Source organism: Nelumbo lutea, chromosome 2 (assembly GCF_056320005.1).
Source record: "Nelumbo lutea isolate HS-2025 chromosome 2, American lotus-T2T, whole genome shotgun sequence".
Classification (NCBI taxonomy): Eukaryota; Viridiplantae; Streptophyta; class Magnoliopsida; order Proteales; family Nelumbonaceae; genus Nelumbo; species Nelumbo lutea.
The window spans coordinates 55590022-55608738 of NC_142685.1; the positions used below are offsets into that span (position 1 = coordinate 55590022).

Here is an 18717-nt window from a genome sequence, read left to right on the forward strand (position 1 = left end):
TGAAGTTGCCAGATCTAAGGATGGTATCTTCATTTCTCAGCGGAAGTATGTTCTTGATCTCTTTGCAGAGACTGGCAAACAGGGGGCTCAACTTGCTTCTACTCCTATAGACTTAAATCATAAGCTGCTAGCTACTAAAGGTGAACTGTTGCCTGATAAGGGAGTGTTCCAGAGACTAGCCGGGAAGTTATTATACCTTTGCATGACTCGGCCAAATATTTCCTATGCAGTTAGTGTAATCAGACAGTTTATGCATTCTCCCAAAGATACACATTTAGCAGCTGCTAAGAGAGTTATGTGCTATCTAAAAGGAACTCCAGGGAAAGGTATCTTGTTTGCTAAGCATGGACATATTGAAGCTGGAAGCATACACTGATGCTGACTGGGCCGAATGTATTGATGATAGGAGGTCCACTTCAAGTTACTATGCTATGGTAGCAAGGAACGTTGTATCATGGAGGAGTAAGAAGCAATCTCTAGTGGTAAGATCCTCAGTTGAAGCAGAGTACAGAACAATGGCACATGAAGTTTCTGAACTTTTGTGGTTGAGATCACTTTTACATGAATTGGGTATAGACTGTGAGAAGCCAATGATGTTATATTGTGACAATCAAGCTGCTATCAAAATTGCACATAATCCTATTCAACATGACAGAACTAAGCACATTGAAGTTGGTAGGCATTTTATACGAGAGAGAGTTGCCTTAGGAGAAGTTTGTCTACCATTTGTTGCTTCTAAAGAACAATTGGCTGATGTTTGACAAAAGGTGTTCCTAAAGGAAAGTTGGTTCACTATATAAAGCAAGTTGGGCATGATGGATATCTATGCTCAGTTTGAGGGGGAGTGTAGAGAGACTGGGCCGATGGGCCCTAGCCCATTAGTGTGTTTCTTATTAGTTCTTTCTTATTATGTTTTCTTATTGGGCCTTTTCTTTATGGGCCTTTAGCTCTTGTTTATGTTTTCTAGGTATAGTGCTAATGTGGACGCCTACTTAAGGGCAATCTTGTAAACTATGTAACATAAGTAAGTTTATTAAAAGATTAGTGGGAGAAAAGAGGAGATTATCGAACTCCTTTATTTCTCCTTTCTTCTCCAATCTTTCTTCTTCCTTACTTTCTTTTGCTTTAGTCTAAAATATTCTGCTAATTTTATTGGTTTGAATCACATCTTGGTTAATTCAAGAGATTTGATGTGTGTAATAGGACCTAGAAGCAGCTTCAGTTTGCAAGGTTGTTGACTGAAGTGAAATATGTGTCAGAGTACGTATGAGCAAGAGAAGAAAGAAAAGAGAGAACTGTACAGGTTTGTCAAAAAGTGACTCCCCACACCCAAAAAAAATATTTATATTAAAAGGTAAAAGAACGATTTTGAACTCAAGATACAATTACTGTACAGCGAGTATACAAGAAAAAAGACATAATTAGCCCTCCTCTTTGTCTCTACAACCAATGTCTCTATACTCCCCCTCAAACTGATGCCAAGGAATGAGTTTGTCCATAAGAAAAGTGTGTTGGGCCTGTGTCATAGCCTTGGTAAGCAAACCTGCTAGCAGTAGCCCAGATGAGATATGAGGAAGGGAAATTTGACCTACAAGGATATCTCTGATAAAATGATAATCCATATGAATATGCTTAGACCGCTCATGGAAAACAAGGTTGGATGCAATCTTCATAGCACTGAGATTGTCAGAAAGGAGTGAAACTAGAGATGGGAGATCAATATGAAGGTCAGAGAGGAGTGCCTTGAGCCATATAATCTCACTACAAACCAAGGACATGGCACTATACTCAGCTTCAATTGAAGATTTACAAACTATAGATTGCTTTTTACATTTCCAAGAAATAAGAAAGTCACCCAAGAAAATGCACCAACCCATGGTAGACTGCCCTAGTGTCTAGACAACCAGCCCAATTAGCATCAGCATAGGCAAAAAGCTGGATTAAGTGTAAATGTAAAGTATAGGGCAATGGCTCATGGATTTCAAAACTATTGTGGTTGCACACCATCCTAACTGAATTGTGTATCAACCATTATATCCCCCATTAAACTATATTGTAACAAACATGGTGCCATGGACATTGCCAACAACCCAATCTGACATGACTGCAATAAACACATTTGAGATTGATAGACACTTCATTCAAGAGAAGGTTACAAGTGGAGAAATTGATCCTCCTTTTATCAAGTCTGAAGAGCAGCTAGTCAATTGCTTCACAAAAAGTGTTCCAAAGTATAACTTAGAGGCAAACTTATCCAAGTTGTGCATGCATGGCATATATGCTCAGCTTGAGAGGGAAATTTGAGAGCACGTTTTCCAATGTAAGGATAGCCTAGTAGGGCAGCTCAGTAAATGAGGCTCCTCCAATGCGGAGTCTGGAGGGGGACAAACGTACACAGCCTTACCCCTGCACATATAGAGAGGCTGTTTCCAAGATTTGAACCCTTGTCATCCAGGTATGCAATGAAGCAATCCAACCATTGTGCCAAGGCCCTCCATAGTAAGGATATCCTAGTCATAATCATTATTTATGTACTGTTACATATATAATAGTTGAGCTGTTGAGGGCCACAACTAAAATTATTCTGACAACATATTAATATTTATTTTCTTCCTCCCCCTCTTCCCATTGTTCTTCATTCTATTCTTGTTTCTTTTACTCTCCAAATTCACAACACATATAATAATCATAACTTAAGAGATCCGGACCCTTCTCTTGGGTGATACCCTATCACATAATCTTGTACCTTTTTTTCTTTTTTTTCTAATAATGAATTTTTTACCACAAAAAAAGATTGCCCAAGCAATGAAAGAAAGAAATCCACAATAAGGATATATACATGCTAATTAAGAATTTATTTTTTAATTTCTTTCCCTTTCTTTTTTTTCTTTTTTTTGAATGGGGGTGGGGGCTGGTGTTTATATTGTTCAGAGTGCAAGAAAGACAAGCAATCTATCAACAATAACAAATTAAAATAGAAAAGATAACCACCAAAGCAAAATGAACTAAAATGTTATCAAGAAAAGAAGACAATTGTATGATTATGTTATCCAAGACATATACTGGAAAGTGAAGGATTTCACAAAGTTTTGAAATCTCTGGCTTCAATAAGAGGTGAAGACTCTTCTGTGAATCTCGTAATGTTCTTCCTTCATCAGATTCAGAGGGCTGAACTTCAGGCACTTTTGTGGTATCATTAGCTATTTTGGAGAGATCATGCATTATGTGACTGGCGCTATTCATATTAATTGCTGACTGTTGCAACACTTGGGATCCAGAACCACATTGAATTGTGGTCATTTCTATAGGGAAAACAAAAGATGCCATCAGTTTTTAAAATAGAAACTTAAGCAAATCAAAGATAATAGCTGGAAAGCTAAATCAGTCAACTGTCCCTTCATTCCACAGCCAATAAACTAGAAATGTTTCAGAACAAAATAATGGATGATCCATAATTATGAAATACCAGCACAGCCCAAAGTTTTACCTTTCTTTCCCACGGGAGTTTCTTTTCTCTTATCTTCTACCCAAGGTCTGAGCAAGATTGGATCAATCATGTTGTTGACTACCTTCTTGCGCTTCTTTGTAATTTCATCACTTTCAACTTCAGCTTTTTTGGGTGATTCCTCAAAATATTGAACTTTTTTCCGAATTCTCTGAGTAGGCCGAGAGGAGTATCTCCACTGAGGTTCCTTTCGCTCCAGTATCTTTGCCCAAAATACATGTGGGCTTTCGTCAAACAACTGCCTTTCTGACTCACCAGGTAAAGTACTATCTACAGAATAGGTTGTTCCACTCTGCTGAACTTTTGCAATGATAGAGCAGTTTCTTGTTTCGTTGTCTTCATTATCACTAGGTAACAGCTTCAGCAGTTCCCTAACCACATCATTCATGATTGACTGCTCAAAAGAAACATTTGACTCTGATGCTAATGTTGTACAACCATGAAATTCATCCAATTTCTTGAACAAATAGGATGCACCCCAAATGAGCAGCATATGACTAGTACTACGGTTTATATTCTGTACATTGATATCAAGAGTCATATCTTGCTTTGACAGAATTAGAACTTTTTCTTCCACAGTGCAACATGAATATAAACGGAATACTTTTAACTGTTCAAACTCTGAATCAATTGAGATCCTTTGTAGGGCTCTTAAATCATTTAATGGATTCCAATCACTACCAAATAAAATAACAGTATCAACAGAACACAGTTTAATGCTTGGATGACAAGCACGATTTTCTAGTAAGAAAACGAATCTCCCTTGTTCCTTGTTGTTAAATATGTTTAAGGCAGCTTGCCTTTTTGAACTGAGCAATCCACTATCAACACGTTCATAAGAATCTGCACCAAATCTTTGGCGCAGGAAGTCATCTAAAATATCTCCAATAGAATTCCGTCCAGATCCACCAATTGACTGCCATATGAAAAGCATCCAAGTGAGAACAAAGTCATACCAACAAATATTTGTTTGCCTTCAGTATAACCACTCTAGTAAGCATTATGAGAAACAAATGAATATAAAGAAAAAAAAATATTGAACAAAATTCAGCAGTGCTACCCTCTATAAATTCATTAACCATCTCAATCAAACTTTAACCGCAACACACCACAATGAGAAATAGAATAAATTCTAAAGAAAACCTGTATATAAAACAGGCACCTGAAAAAGGATCAGCACTCTTAACCCTCGATCTTTAATCTCTGAAAGGATCCGATCAAGAAGTTGTAGCTTCCCACTTGCCTTCACACCAACATCCAAGTACTCTATCTCTGGAAGACCTCTTGTCAGAAAAGTTTGCAAAGACTGATCTACAAGATAGGGATGATCACAGCACTGCAAAAAGATCAACAACAACATAAGCAATATCAACTAGAAAGAATGAGGAAATCTACCAAACAAAAGTAGCCATAAACTTATGCATAATAAAAAGTGATAAACAAAATAATCATAAAAAATCATACAAATACAAAAGGTGACCCTATTAAAGTACACAGGTGCATAGTGGTGCTTGACTTTTTCAAAGCATAACTTGTCGTTTCTTCACTAGGATTGTGCCCCTTTTTCAAAAATGGGTTGTGCTTTAATCACAAATGAACACAAAAATGTTAAACATTCAGCTAAAACAAAGCAAACAAGCCCATTCTAATGCAATGGCATTAAATTTGTCCTAACCTTCCTGACAGAAATAACAATCTCACGAAGGGCACCAACAGGATCACTTTTTGAATTTGAACGAAGTGACATGGAGTTTGTGAGAAGAGTAGCACAGTACTGCTCAAGCTGCACATTGGAAAGGTGTATAGGAACCCAATATTCTATAAACTTAGAGGAGTCGGACTTATGCTCAAATGCAACAAACTGTGCCAACCGCTTCTTCAGTTTACTCATGTTGTCAATGGAGTCAGTTTTCAAACTGTCACTGTTGATCTCCTCGCTTCCAGGATCAAGGAATGAGAGCAGATTGAGATACTCAGCTATACTATCCTGGAGAATGCCAGAGAAAGTTAATAATCAGACCTACAATCACTGTTATAAAGACATCACCTGCTGACCAGGTCAAGATATGCTCTGGAAATCACCTCAAGTAGACACTTGATATGGTATAATTTCTCATACACCTACACCTAGGCAACAAGGCACCTGTCCGGGCTGGGCATGCAACACGACAAGGCAGGTGTCTTATGTTAATGCTATGAAATTTAAGATTATGGGTGTTGATATACCATATGATCCATATTAAATAGTGCACAAATTGAGTCACTATAGCTAATAGATAAGGTAAGACTGTTGCCAAATGCCAAGGCAGGTGGGAGCCTAATGGTGTGCTGCGCAACTTAATATTATAGATGCCATATGAAAGGGCATACAAAGTTACTGATACATAAGATCAAGTGTTTACAATAAAAGAAATCCATTGAACCACCACAATTTTGAACTCTAAAGAAGGAATTGTTGCAACTCTTCTCTTTTCTGCCTTATGCTTCTTCCACTCCTTATTCTAATGACAGGAAGAAAAGGTGGTAATGTAGTACAGAGAAATATAAAAATATATATATAAAAAAGTGACCCTTCAATTTTACACCCTCTCTTTCTATCTAAACAGAGGTTCCACTAATAAAGTTGTCTTTTTCATTTTTATCCATCATCCCTTCCCCTTTTTCTATCCCTCTCTAGTTTCTTTTGCTCTGAACAGGAGCATCACCCTTAGGGATATTTTTCATTTTTTATTTTACCATTTTTCCCTCGCCGCCCTCCCCTTTTTCTTTTTTCTTTCTTTTTTATTTTTTATAGACAAACAGGACTTATTTCATTAATAAAAACAATAATGTACACTTGTACAGTGAGGATTAAAAGGGGTAAAGATACTCCCAAAAGTACAGATATTAATTACACTTGAGCCCAGTACAGTTGTTCCCTAACCACCACTTGCCTAGCTAATAAATCAGCCAATCCATTGGCCTCCCTTGGAACCCATTGATAAATTACTGTTAATCCCATTAGAAGGCATTTGATTTGTATGATTGCAAATATAATTGATATTCGAAGTTTCGAACCTCCATTATTTTTGCTAGTTTTGTATTTAAGTTTTAAAACTACCCTAGCACCTAGATGAGTCTTGCCTTGGTACCTTAATTATTATGCCTGTAACAGAGAAAATCAATAGAAAAACATGAAGAAACAAACACCTTTACTTGACCACTAGCAACAAGAAGCCTAAAATCAGTTGTTAGCATCTTAATTTGTTCCATGTGCTTCGACACTCTAATTTGTTGGCACTCATCAACTATTATAGCCTCCCATTCCAAGCATTCCAATGCTTCTAAATCCTGCAGAAAATATGCATAAGTAAATTAGATCTCCATCAATTACGAAGAAAACAATTCCAAAAACATTTCAGATAACACTAGTAAAGAGAACTGAAACAAAATCCATTAGTCCTAATTAAAGCATCAAGACAGCACCACTTCTGATAGACCACTATGCACCTTTACTTGCTGTTTACCAGTGGTAAATCAAACACCTGAGAATAATGGTTTCTTGGCCCAAGTCAACCAGAAAAAAAGACACCTAAAGGAACACATCTTTTCCTCTCCTCATCCTAAAGTCACTCATCCATGAGGGAACTAGATTTCTTTTTCATATCCTAAACCATTTTAAAGCAACAAAAATAAATCCATAAGTACCTCAACTATAGCCTCTGGCAGTGATAAAAGTGCTTGGAACATTATGCAACCACCTTCCTCATAAAATTCTAGTGACTGTATACTCTTCCGGATGTCTTTGCTCCCATTGTAGACCACAACATTGAAACAAGGTGCCAAACGCAAGAACTCGGCCTCCCATACAGAAAGGGCAGTTGGGGTAGTAATAATGAGGAAAGGACGGTGTACATCAGATTGCAGTGATAAGATAAATAAGATAACCTTCATAACCCTCTCCTGCAAACATAAAATACATCAGGACCTGTTGGAGTTGACGATTCTAAGTCATGTCATTAAGAATCTGGATTTCTGGGAATATTCAATTAGTATTCTGGTCCTGGAGTACAGCAGACCCATGACCCATGTCCAGAATCACTATCCATGACCCATTTGCCAACCCATAAACCTTGGAACCATCTATAGAGAAATGAATGCACCTTTTAGTCATTACCTTTAACATACCCATGCAAAACACACAAATATTTAATCTTATTATTTCCATCATATGTCACACCTACAACATAAAAACAATCGGGGGAAAGAAAAGCCAATTCTATGTGCAAGGTAGTCTTATAAATGCAGAGAGGTGATAACTAGTCATTTGGCCTCTCTAGCCAATGCAATGACCAGTTGATGCCTAGGCACTGACTAATCAATGAAAAGAAGATATGTTCTAAATTTAAGATATTGATGCAATCTCAGAAATAAGTCAATATAGACTATAACTATGCAAAAAAAAATGATATGGAACATTTAGTTTAGGGCCTTTGTTTTTGGAACATAAAATAAAGTTAAGCATAGCCAGACTAGGTTTGCATGAGATCTTTGATCAGGTATCATGCAAATCTTCCTTGGGCAGCAATCTTTAATCACCAAAAGTCTCCAAAAATCCGGCCAATCACATCAAGCAACCCAACTCTCCTATCTCATGCAATCAGTTGGACTAGGTTTGCATGAGATCTAAACATAGCTGAATTTAGTTCTGATACCAACTTGTCGAGTAGAATCACACCAAAAAATACATATTTTAGAATAAATAAATAAAGAAAGCATAGTAGAGAAATTAAGAAGAATACAGAACAAGAGAAGAGTGAAGACAGAATGAGAGAAGCACAAAGATTGTGCTGCCACTGCTTATCCAGGTATTTATATCAATAAATCAATGTACAATGACAATATTGCCCCTTCCAAAAATATAACAGAAAAAAACATAATAGCAGCTAATCAAAACTATAAGAAACATATATGAAATAAAATAAAAACTCATCAACATCAAAAACAGTCCAATGCATCATCTCAAACAAATAAATAGAGATTTAAAACTTTAAGGTTAACAAGGTTGACTAGTTTTCAATATCTGGATAACAAAGTTGACTAGTTTTCAGTTTGGGAGGGACTGTTTCTGGGGTGTTACCTTAACACATGTTTAATTGGTTGTATTCAATTTGCATTTCTTTAATAAATTTTCCTTTTACTTATTAATCAACTTGTCACACGTTTAGTCGTACTAGGCAACTACATCATTAGTATCAATCAACTAGTTAGGGATGCAGTCACTCCAGTACTCAAGAAAGGGACTAGTCAACACTTTGATAACTAAGGCAATGCAAAATAAACACTTAGAAAGCCAATACAATAAAATTTGGATAACAACTTGACTGAACAAGCATCTACCTGATCATCAATGGCAACAGCATTATGGCCCTTGTGCCAATACTCACAAAGCTTGTTGACGTAATTTAGATAACTATCACCTAGTCCAGTAGGGACTCCACTGGGTAGCCTTGACAGTTTGGCAAATGACCCTTTCCTCTCATGTGGTACCTGCAAATTGTTAATTGCAAATGAACAAGGAGCTCAGACAGATAAAAACAGAAATACAAGATAAAAATCCTCACACAATACAACCAGTTAAATATCTGAAACCCCCTGAAGGAGAAAATAAAGAACGTGGCATGCAGTTGATCAGAAGTTGAAATAAAACCAGAAAGCGTAATCTGAAACAAAAACACCTTGAAACTGAGAAGCAAATAGCATAAACAAGATAGATACTGAAAACACAACATGTTTCAACTTTCAAATAGTAATGACAAAAATTGGTACATTCTCTTTTACAATTCAAGCTTGAATGCAAGGTTTAAAATGTAGAAGTTGGTGGAAATGTCAGTCACCCAAATAGAAGAAACATGAGGAAATGTTGGAAATATCGTATGGAAATATTGTAAAAATTATAGGCATGGTGGAAACATTGTGAAATATGCAAAATATAGAATTATATTTTATAAAATGATAAAAGAAACATAGGCAAACCTCTTTAAATTAATGTCTTATTCCAAATCATTAAACAAAGCTAACAAATAACAAAAGAATATGTTCTGGAAACTGTCACGTTTGAAATGAATATTGAGCTAGCTCCAAGTGGTAATCATGTAAGTTAGGCAGACAATAACATTGTTACTTCACATATCTACAATATTGTCACCAACTTATGTTATAATACTATCTCTTGGACTCCACATAGTACTTGGCAGTGTTCACTGGGAAATATGTCAATTCTAGTAAAATTTCATGTTGCTACCCATGGAAGTCAAAATGGAAATATGTCATGGAAACTAGCTCTTGTACTCCACATAGTGTTGGTAGTGTTCATTGGGGAAATGTCGATTCCGGTAAAATTTTATGTCACTACCCATGGAAATGGAAATATGTCGTGGAAATATTAGGAAAATTCGGGACATTTTAGACCATGCTTGAAAGAATATGAAAATATATATGGAATTATGTGCTAGAATGTTAGCAGTTTGCTCCCAATCACAAATTAAACATTTCCTAGCAATTTGTTTTGTTTATAGTGAATTATGATGATTGGTCTATTTATATCAACATATTTCTAGAGCTAATTAGTATGCATTATAACCAGCATTGTCTTGTTCACATGCTTTAAACATATAGTTATCAAAACCTTACAATTTATGATGGATTCACACTTTGAATTGTTCTCATGGGTTCCAATTGACTGAAAGGTGAGACTAATACAATATGATGGACAAACCACCAACCCAAGAACAAGAAGTTTAAAATAATGCCCAAAACAGTTGTTGTCTCCCTATCTCCAATTCAAATCTTTTAATCGAATTCCTTTTTGAATAAAAATCTTATTATTGCTATTTGAATCATATGATTAGATTCGTGAACCTTACAGTTTATCCGATTCAAGTAACTCAAACCAAATTGAATTGAATCAACTTCTTTGTCATATCATTCTAATATTGTTCAAGGGGCTTTTGTTCAAAAATAGTTTCTGGATGAAATCCCATTTGGGTTACTCAAAATCTATTTAAAGACATGTTGGAGTTAATTTTACCACTTCTATAAGTTAAAGGACCATTATGTATGGGTCGCTTGACTATGTAGTCAAACATGAATATATCATCTTTTATAGTATAGAATCGGTACATTTCGTTATATTAATTATTTATGCAGGGAGTGCGGACCAAAAAGGTGCAAAAATACATTTCCATATATTTAAGTTCTTAGTGTATAGCATTTTAATAATTTTGACTAATTTTCAAAATATAGAAACAACATTATGATTTACAATAGGATCATGATTACATTCAATTTAACCTTCTCAAAAACTTATGATTACAAGTAAAGTAGCCAACAGACACCTGAGAGAAGAAAGAAAAAACACCCAAACCACCCACTCACAACTCTGCTAAAGACTCACCATCACAAACAATAGAGAACAGTACAAAAGCATAACTCTCCAAATCAACAAGAAAGGCAACAAACTACCATCAAAAACCAAGCACAAGACTTGAAAAACACAAATCTTAACTTCAACCAAACAGACTTCACAAATTGACAGCCTATCGCCAATTGGACCTTTTTTATTTTCCTCATCTAAACCCTTCTACCAATGGAACCAGGTACACCCTTTGAAATTATTATCTTGTTCAAAATCACTAAACAAAGCTTAGAAACTAAAGTTATAAACAAAAGAATACATTTAGAAGTTGCTCTGTATACCTTAAGATTCAAAGTTTTATGATAGAATGAGTTAAAGAAAATTTTGAACTTATAGAAAATCTAAATGGTTGTAATATATCAACCAAATAATCTATTACACAAAAGACAAACTAATATTTAACTTCATACTTGAAATGAATATTGAGCTAGCTCAAAGTGGTAATCGTGTAAGTTAGGCGAGCAATAACATTGTTAATCCACATATCTATAATATTATCACCAACTTATGTTATAATACTATCTCTTGTACTTAGAGGTATAAATTAGGTCGTGCCACCCATGGCCTGGCACGATTTTGAACCAGCCTGGCCCAGCTCGACACGATGATTCATGGGCTATGTCGGGCATGGCACACTTGTATGGGTCATGTCAAGCTAGGGGTTTCAGGTCTGTGGGTTGGGCCAGGCCGGCACGATCGAGCAGGTATTTACATATATTTTATTAATATATTATATATTTATATATAATACATCAAAAAATAAACAATTGTTTTCAATTTTATTATACTATTTTATTTAATTATTGTATATATAAACAATTGTATACGTCAAAATTCACTGGGCCAGCACGCCTTACAGGTTTCCCTATGGACACGTGTCAAGGGAAAGACCTAGATCTCACTAGTGTGCTCGGATGTTCTATTCGATCGCCTCTGAGACGCCTCGTTATAACTGGCTATGAACAATGTTTTAAAACACGGAAGCGTGACGCGAGGCATTCCACTACCTAGAGGTGTGAGGCATAGTTCAGAAGGCAAGAGGCGTAAGCCTCTCGAACACAAGGAGGCATAAGGGGTAAATTTAGGGTTATGAAGAAGTTTAATGAACATGTAAAACAGCCCTAAATGTTCATTTAACGGTTGGATTCTTCATGTTACATGGAGCCATCATACCAGGTATATCCAAGTAGCTTTGCAAATAAGAGGGATAGTATTTTGATCAAACTATGGGGGACATTAATCCTACCAGCGTTTAACTTCCTAACCTCCATAAAGTTATTCAAAACCCCGTTCTTTCCTTGCCACCATAGTACATCGACTTCTAAAAGATCCAAGCTGGAAAATCTTCCCACAATACAAGCCTCTAAACATGCTGAAACCTCCCTTAGTTTCCCACTCTCCCTCACGTTAACACTTATTGTCACCATTTCACTCATCGTCTCAAACACATTGATCCAAACTAGAATTTTTTAGGGCCAAAGGACATAAAAGTTGAGTGCAATTTAAGCATTACAAAGTTCAAGTTTAAGATAATAAAGCATATATTACTAACTTAAGTATTAAAAATGCTGAAAATGTCTTCCTTAGACTAGTCTCAAACTAAACTGAAGTGAAGCCATTTCACAAGAAGCTCCAAAACAGGCATTGTAATTTAACACTCATTTTTAGGTATAACTTATAAGTGCCACACCAATGACAAAAGTATATACTTCTCTATTCTATATTTTTTACTTTCTGCTGATAACCTACATTTTTCCAAAATCTGTAGCCCTTCCATCTTGCAAATACCTGCTATTGCTTCCACCAATCCTTGACACTACTATTTACCAACCTTTACTCAAATTGAAAGAGAATTGGTCCATTACAAGCCTTTCTTGATCTAACATTATGGACAATGATTTGAAATTAAAGCCCTACAGGATGAACCAATCCAAAATAGGGGTGAGCAAGAAAAACCAAACCAAACCAGAAATCTAGTTAACTGAACCGGTCGGTTTGGTTACAGTTCGGTAATTTTAAAAAACCAAAGGTACTGGTTCGGTTTCAATTAACCAATATAGAAAACTGGCGGTTAACCGAACCAACCAATTCGGTTCGGTTTCAGTTAACAAATATATATTTTATATTTTCTATATATTATAAATTAATAAGCATGCATGATATATAAATATATAATTATAATATATAATATATTATTTATTATTTAAAATATAATATTTTATATATATTCATAGTTTTTATTATATATTTATAAATTTTTATAATATATATTGTAAATTTAAAAAAACCGAAAAACCGAAAAACCGATGAATCAAACCCACGCCCCACGGTTAACCGATTGGCTTCGGTTCGGTTTCAATATTAGGCCCACAATTCGGTTAACCAAACCATGAGCACCCCTATTGATCAATTGTAAAAAAAAAAAAAATTGTCTGGTTTGAAGCAAGAGGATTCACTTGGAAGTTAGAACAAGTGATACTAGTTCTTCTTTACGCTCACAGCAATTGATAAACTGATTAAATTTCCTCAAACTTATTGCAATTGACTAATTGGGATTGTTTGTATCATGCTTGTATGAAAACAGAAAAAGTAGAGGGAAAAGGGAAAAGATTTTTGATACAGTAGAGAACAAGAAGAAAAGAAGACGAGAAAAGGGTCTCAGAGGAAGATCCAAACCAATCTCTTTCCCTTGTCAACCTAAACTTTTATTTCCTTTGAAATACATGTGCAAATTACAGAAATGCCCCTATTAATTGATTCTTAACAAGGAATTTTAAAAGCTATATTCAAAATACAAAAATACTCCTAGGAAATAGGAAAATATGAATTGTTCCATCAATACAATGTCTTCTCTTTTCATTCATCTGGTTACACATTGAAAACAAGGAACTTACAAAGCCATATTCAAAAGACAACCAGCCTACTTCTAAATGCACTAATCGGATTACTCATCAAAAATATGAACTACTACTCTACCTATAAGTAGAAATCTGATGAATTAAATAATATGAAAGAAAAGACTATTTTCTTGAAGAGAGAAGGAAGAGAGAAGAGAATAAGAGAACTTGAGAAAGAAAAGAGAGCAATGATTTGGCACCCCCTTCAGTTAATGTTTATATTAGAATTATAAGATAAGTATAAAGACTACTATGCCCTTACAGGGTGGTAAAACATTGAAAGACACATAAATGACTCAAAAAAATAATAAAATTGGGATCACATAACTATTGTAGTCCCCACTTCCCATCTAACAATTAACATAAATCGGCTACTCTTAAAATAACACAAAACTGACTAATCTTCAACACTCCCCCTCAAGTTGGGAGTAAATTTCACACATTCCCAACTTGCACAGGTCATGTTCAAGATTGTTCTTTGCAACCCCTTTCGTGAGAACATCAGCCAATTGCAACTCTGAAGAGACATAAGGCAAACAAACTTCTCTAATTGTTACTCTTTCTCTTATGAAGTGCCTATCAACTTCAATGTGCTTTGTCCTATCATGCTGAATTGGATTGTGGACAATATTGATTACAGCCTGATTGTCACAATATAGCATCATAGGTTCCTCTACTTTTACCACAATCTCACTCAATAGGGATCTAACCCAAAATAGTTATGAGACACCATGAGCCAAGGATCTATACTCAGCCTCTGCACTTGACCTAGCCACAACTGCTTGTTTCTTACTCATCCATGAGATCAAGTTTCCACCTACAAAGGTACATACTCCTGATATAGATCTCCCATCACCTAAACAACCTGCCCAGACAGCATCTATAGGATTTCAGCTTTAGATTTTCATGATTTGAGAAAAGAATACCTCTGTCGGGTTGCTTCTTTAGGTATGCAAGTATTCTCTCAATAGCTTCCCAGTGTTGAACCCAATGTGCATGCATGTACTAACTCACAACACTGACAGCATAGGAAATATCAGGTTGTGTCATACAAAAATATAGCAATCGGCCCACCATTCTTTAATATCTTCCCACATCTTTTACCAACTCACCATCCACAACATTAATTCTATGATTTGGAACAATAGGAGTGTCGGTTGGTTTGGTTCCCAATTTCCCAGTCTCCCGTAGTAGTTCAAGTACATACTTTCTCTGAGAAATGAAGATCCCATGCTTAGATCTTGCAATCGCAACCCCTAGGAAGTATTTGAGTTCACCAAGATTTTTTATCTCAAATTCCTGCTGCAATAATTTTTTGAGAGCGTCAATCTCGACCAGATCATTTCCTGTAATCACTATATGATCCACATACACAATCAAAATTGAGACAAGAGAATCTCTCCTCTTCGCAAAGAGGGTGTGATCAAACTGGGTTTGTGTATACCCAAAACGGATAAGTGCCCCTTTGAACCTATCAAACCACACCCTAAGAGACTGTTTTAGACCATACAATGATTTTCTGAGTTTACACATGTTTCCTTTACCAACATTTCCATAAAAACCTATTTCCCAAGTTTGGTTTTTAACCAGGGCTTCCATCTCTTCTTGAATTGCTGCTTTCCACTCAAGTTTGGAGAGAGCCTCAATAACATTCCTGGGTATTGACACAGAACCCAGGGAAGAAAGGAAAGCTCGGTAGGAGGGTGATAAGGCACTGTAGGAGAAATGGTGTGAAATGCAATGGGTTGTACACTTTCTCTTCCCTTTGCTGAATCTGGAGCTTCGAAAGGAGTGATGGAGAGTGGTAAGGGTTGAGCATGTGTGGAGTCAACCATCGCCTGCCTGCGTTGATATTTCAGTGAGGCTGCCCGTAGTGGCTCAGGTAATGGAACTGATGGAGGCACAAAGGAAACAAGAAGAGGAACAGACCGTGAGTTCTCCTCCCCAAGACTCTCCCCCTGAGGAGAACCACTCGAAAAAAGGTGGACTCAAAAAACGTAACATCAATAGTGGCAAATCTATTCCTTGACACAGGATCATAGCAACAATACCCCTTTTGGTTTTGAGCATACCCAAGGAAAACACATTTCTTGGCCTTAGGATCCAATTTCTTGCAATGGGGGCCAAGAATGTGAATAAAGGAAACACAACCAAAAACCCTCAGAGGTATGTGAAATATCTCTCCATCCAGAAAAAAAAAAGACTAAATAGTACCTTAAACCCCAAAGTTCGTGAAGGAACACGGTTAATCAAGTGTACGGCTGTAAGAACTGCATCTCCTCAGAAATGTAGAGGAATTGAAGCACACACCATAAGACTTCTTGCCACCTCTACAATGTGTCTATTTTTTCTCTCTGCTTCTCCATTCTGTTGCGGTGTATATGCACAACTGCTCTGATGAACTATGCCATGCTCCAAAAAATATGTGCTCAAATCCTTCTCAAAATACTTTTTGGCATTATCTGATCTGAAGGCCTTAGTTCTCACTCCAAATTGTGTGAGAATCATCTGGTAAAACTACCGTACCAAGTTAGGAACCTCATCACGGGATCTCATAAAATATGCCCAAGAATATTGTGTATAATCATCCGCGAACAAGAGGAAATAACGGTAACCACCCATGGAAGGAATATAATATGGTCCCCATACATCAGTGTGAATATCAAAAGCAAAAGCACTTCTTTTATTACTTGGTTTAAAAGAATGTCTACAATGTTTTCCCAACTAACAACTTTCACACTCCAAGGCAGATAATTGGACAGACTCAAACAACTTTAGAAAAAGAAATTTTAATGAACTAAAAGAAAGATGACCCAACCGATTATGCCAAAGCATAATCTGACTTACTGACTCTGATCCACTACTACTGTTGTTGTTAACATGATGGCTCTAATGTCTCGGAATCTCATCCATAAAGTAAGACTCCCTTCACCTCACAACCACTCTCAATCATCTTCTTTGACTCCAGATCCTACAAAACACAATTACCAGGAAGGAAGGTCATTGAACAATTCAAATTTTTTGTTAAAGAACTAACAGAAATTAGGTTAGTATGCAGTTTAAAGACATGTAAGGCAAAAGATAAGTAATGTCATTGGTCACTCTAATTGTCCCCTTCCCAGCAACGGGAATATGTGAACCATCTACTGTAGTGACTCTCTCTCTACCAAAGCACAACTAATAAGAACTGAAAAAGGGTAGGTACATTAGTCATGTGCTCAAATGCAAGATTTGCAATTGCATATGAACTACCTGTATGAGCAAAAAAAGTGGTGTAGTTGGCTCCTGCACTCTGTTGTCCATTTGAAAGGCTAGAACTAGTTGTATCTTTCTTACTCATAAGTTGTCCAAACCTCTCCAATTTTGTTCTAACTGCTGCTACTGCAATGGATTCCCAATCAGTTTGGAAAAGTGGGGTTGAAGAGTCTCCTGTAGTGGCCACATTTGTATTTCCCTTATTGTTCTTGATCCGAGCAGGCATGAGATGTGAATGGAGCTTCAAACAAGTGTCTCTGGTATGCTTAGGCTTCTTACAATAATCACACATCAAGTCCCTATCCTCCCTCCTAGTCTCATTGCTTCCCTTGTCTCCATTCAGCTTAGGTTTGGTTGTACTAATCATAGCAGATCGATCAATCTCAAGCTGTCTCATCATGACATTCCTCATGCTCTCTTCTCTAGAAACAAAGGCATAGGCTTGAGAAAGTGTCACTCTCCCTAGAAAGGATATGCGGCCTAGCAATGTCAAATTCAGGGTTTAGTCCTGCCAAGAACTCAAAAATCTTATTTTTCTCTACCAATTTTTGATAGGTTGTTGCATCATTTACACTTTCCCACACCACAGTTTCTAAGTGATCTATCTCCTTCCAAACAGCATGGAGAAATACATGGCAAGAGGTTAATCTCCTTGTTTTATACTAATCACCTGATTCCTAAATTGATAGGCTCTGGCTACATTCTGCTTCTAAGAATAGGTTTTAGTCACTCCATCCCAAATCTCCTTTGCAATATTAGCCCATAGAAAATTTTTGCCAATGTGAGGCAACATAGAATTACACAACCAAGACATTACCATGTAATTCTCCTGTACCCATCAAGAAGAATCTATATCAAGTTTCTTCTCCTCCCTAGTGATTAACCCTAATTTTCCACAAGCACCAATGGCCATCTTGGCTAATTGTGCCCATTCTAAGTAGTTTGTACCATCAAGCTTTACTGTAGTAATGATTCCATACCCAAAAATATCACCACTACCTCCAACGCCCAATCCCATAGTACCGGTGGAACTTAGCTCAGTACTCCAACTCTCCATCTTACTTCAAACAGTTCAACAGTAAGAAAGGAAGAGGTTGAGAACCTCCAAGAACAATTCAGACTCACACACAAAGGAAAAAACCCTTCTGGAAGAAGAAAAAAACTTATCCGGAGAGAAATCTCTCTCCTCCCAGCGTCTCCCAACAGAGAGGAGTGAATCGGCCACTCCAGGAGGCCCAAAAAACTCCAGAAACCTAGCCACCCCTAAAGAAAAACAAAAGAAATCTAATGATACCTGAGCACCCAAGATTAGATAAAAAACCAAGAGTCCAACTTTTCCAGGACTCTTCCTTGTACTCCAGTTCTTTCTGATTTTGATGCCAAAACGTAGATCACCTTCCTGATGACTAGATCCCACCAAAAAATCCAAGAACTTTGCAATCTATAGCAGATCGATCAGCCCTTTATTACTTCATGCAGTCAGTTGGTCTACAACTGGCATGAGAAAGCTTCAAGAACCCTAGCCGAGGCTCTGATACCAAGTAGAAATCTGCTGAATTAAATAGTATGAAAGAAAAGACTGTTTTCTTGAAGAGAGAAGGGAG

At 36.6% G+C, this 18717-nt stretch overlaps 1 protein-coding gene across 1 annotated transcript in view; it reads right to left on the minus strand.

The window, feature by feature from the left end:
- The window catches only part of LOC148870841 (uncharacterized), a 126784-nt gene that overhangs the window by 30440 nt on the left and 77627 nt on the right, over positions 1 to 18717 (minus strand). The window contains exons 11-17 of the mRNA XM_088969997.1: positions 8885 to 9034; positions 7193 to 7447; positions 6695 to 6835; positions 5181 to 5492; positions 4668 to 4841; positions 3488 to 4421; positions 3064 to 3302 (exon numbers count right to left, since the gene is read on the minus strand). Of these exons, the coding sequence (XP_088826123.1) occupies positions 3064 to 3302; positions 3488 to 4421; positions 4668 to 4841; positions 5181 to 5492; positions 6695 to 6835; positions 7193 to 7447; positions 8885 to 9034 (2205 nt within the window). The remainder of the gene's footprint in view (positions 1 to 3063; positions 3303 to 3487; positions 4422 to 4667; positions 4842 to 5180; positions 5493 to 6694; positions 6836 to 7192; positions 7448 to 8884; positions 9035 to 18717) is intronic.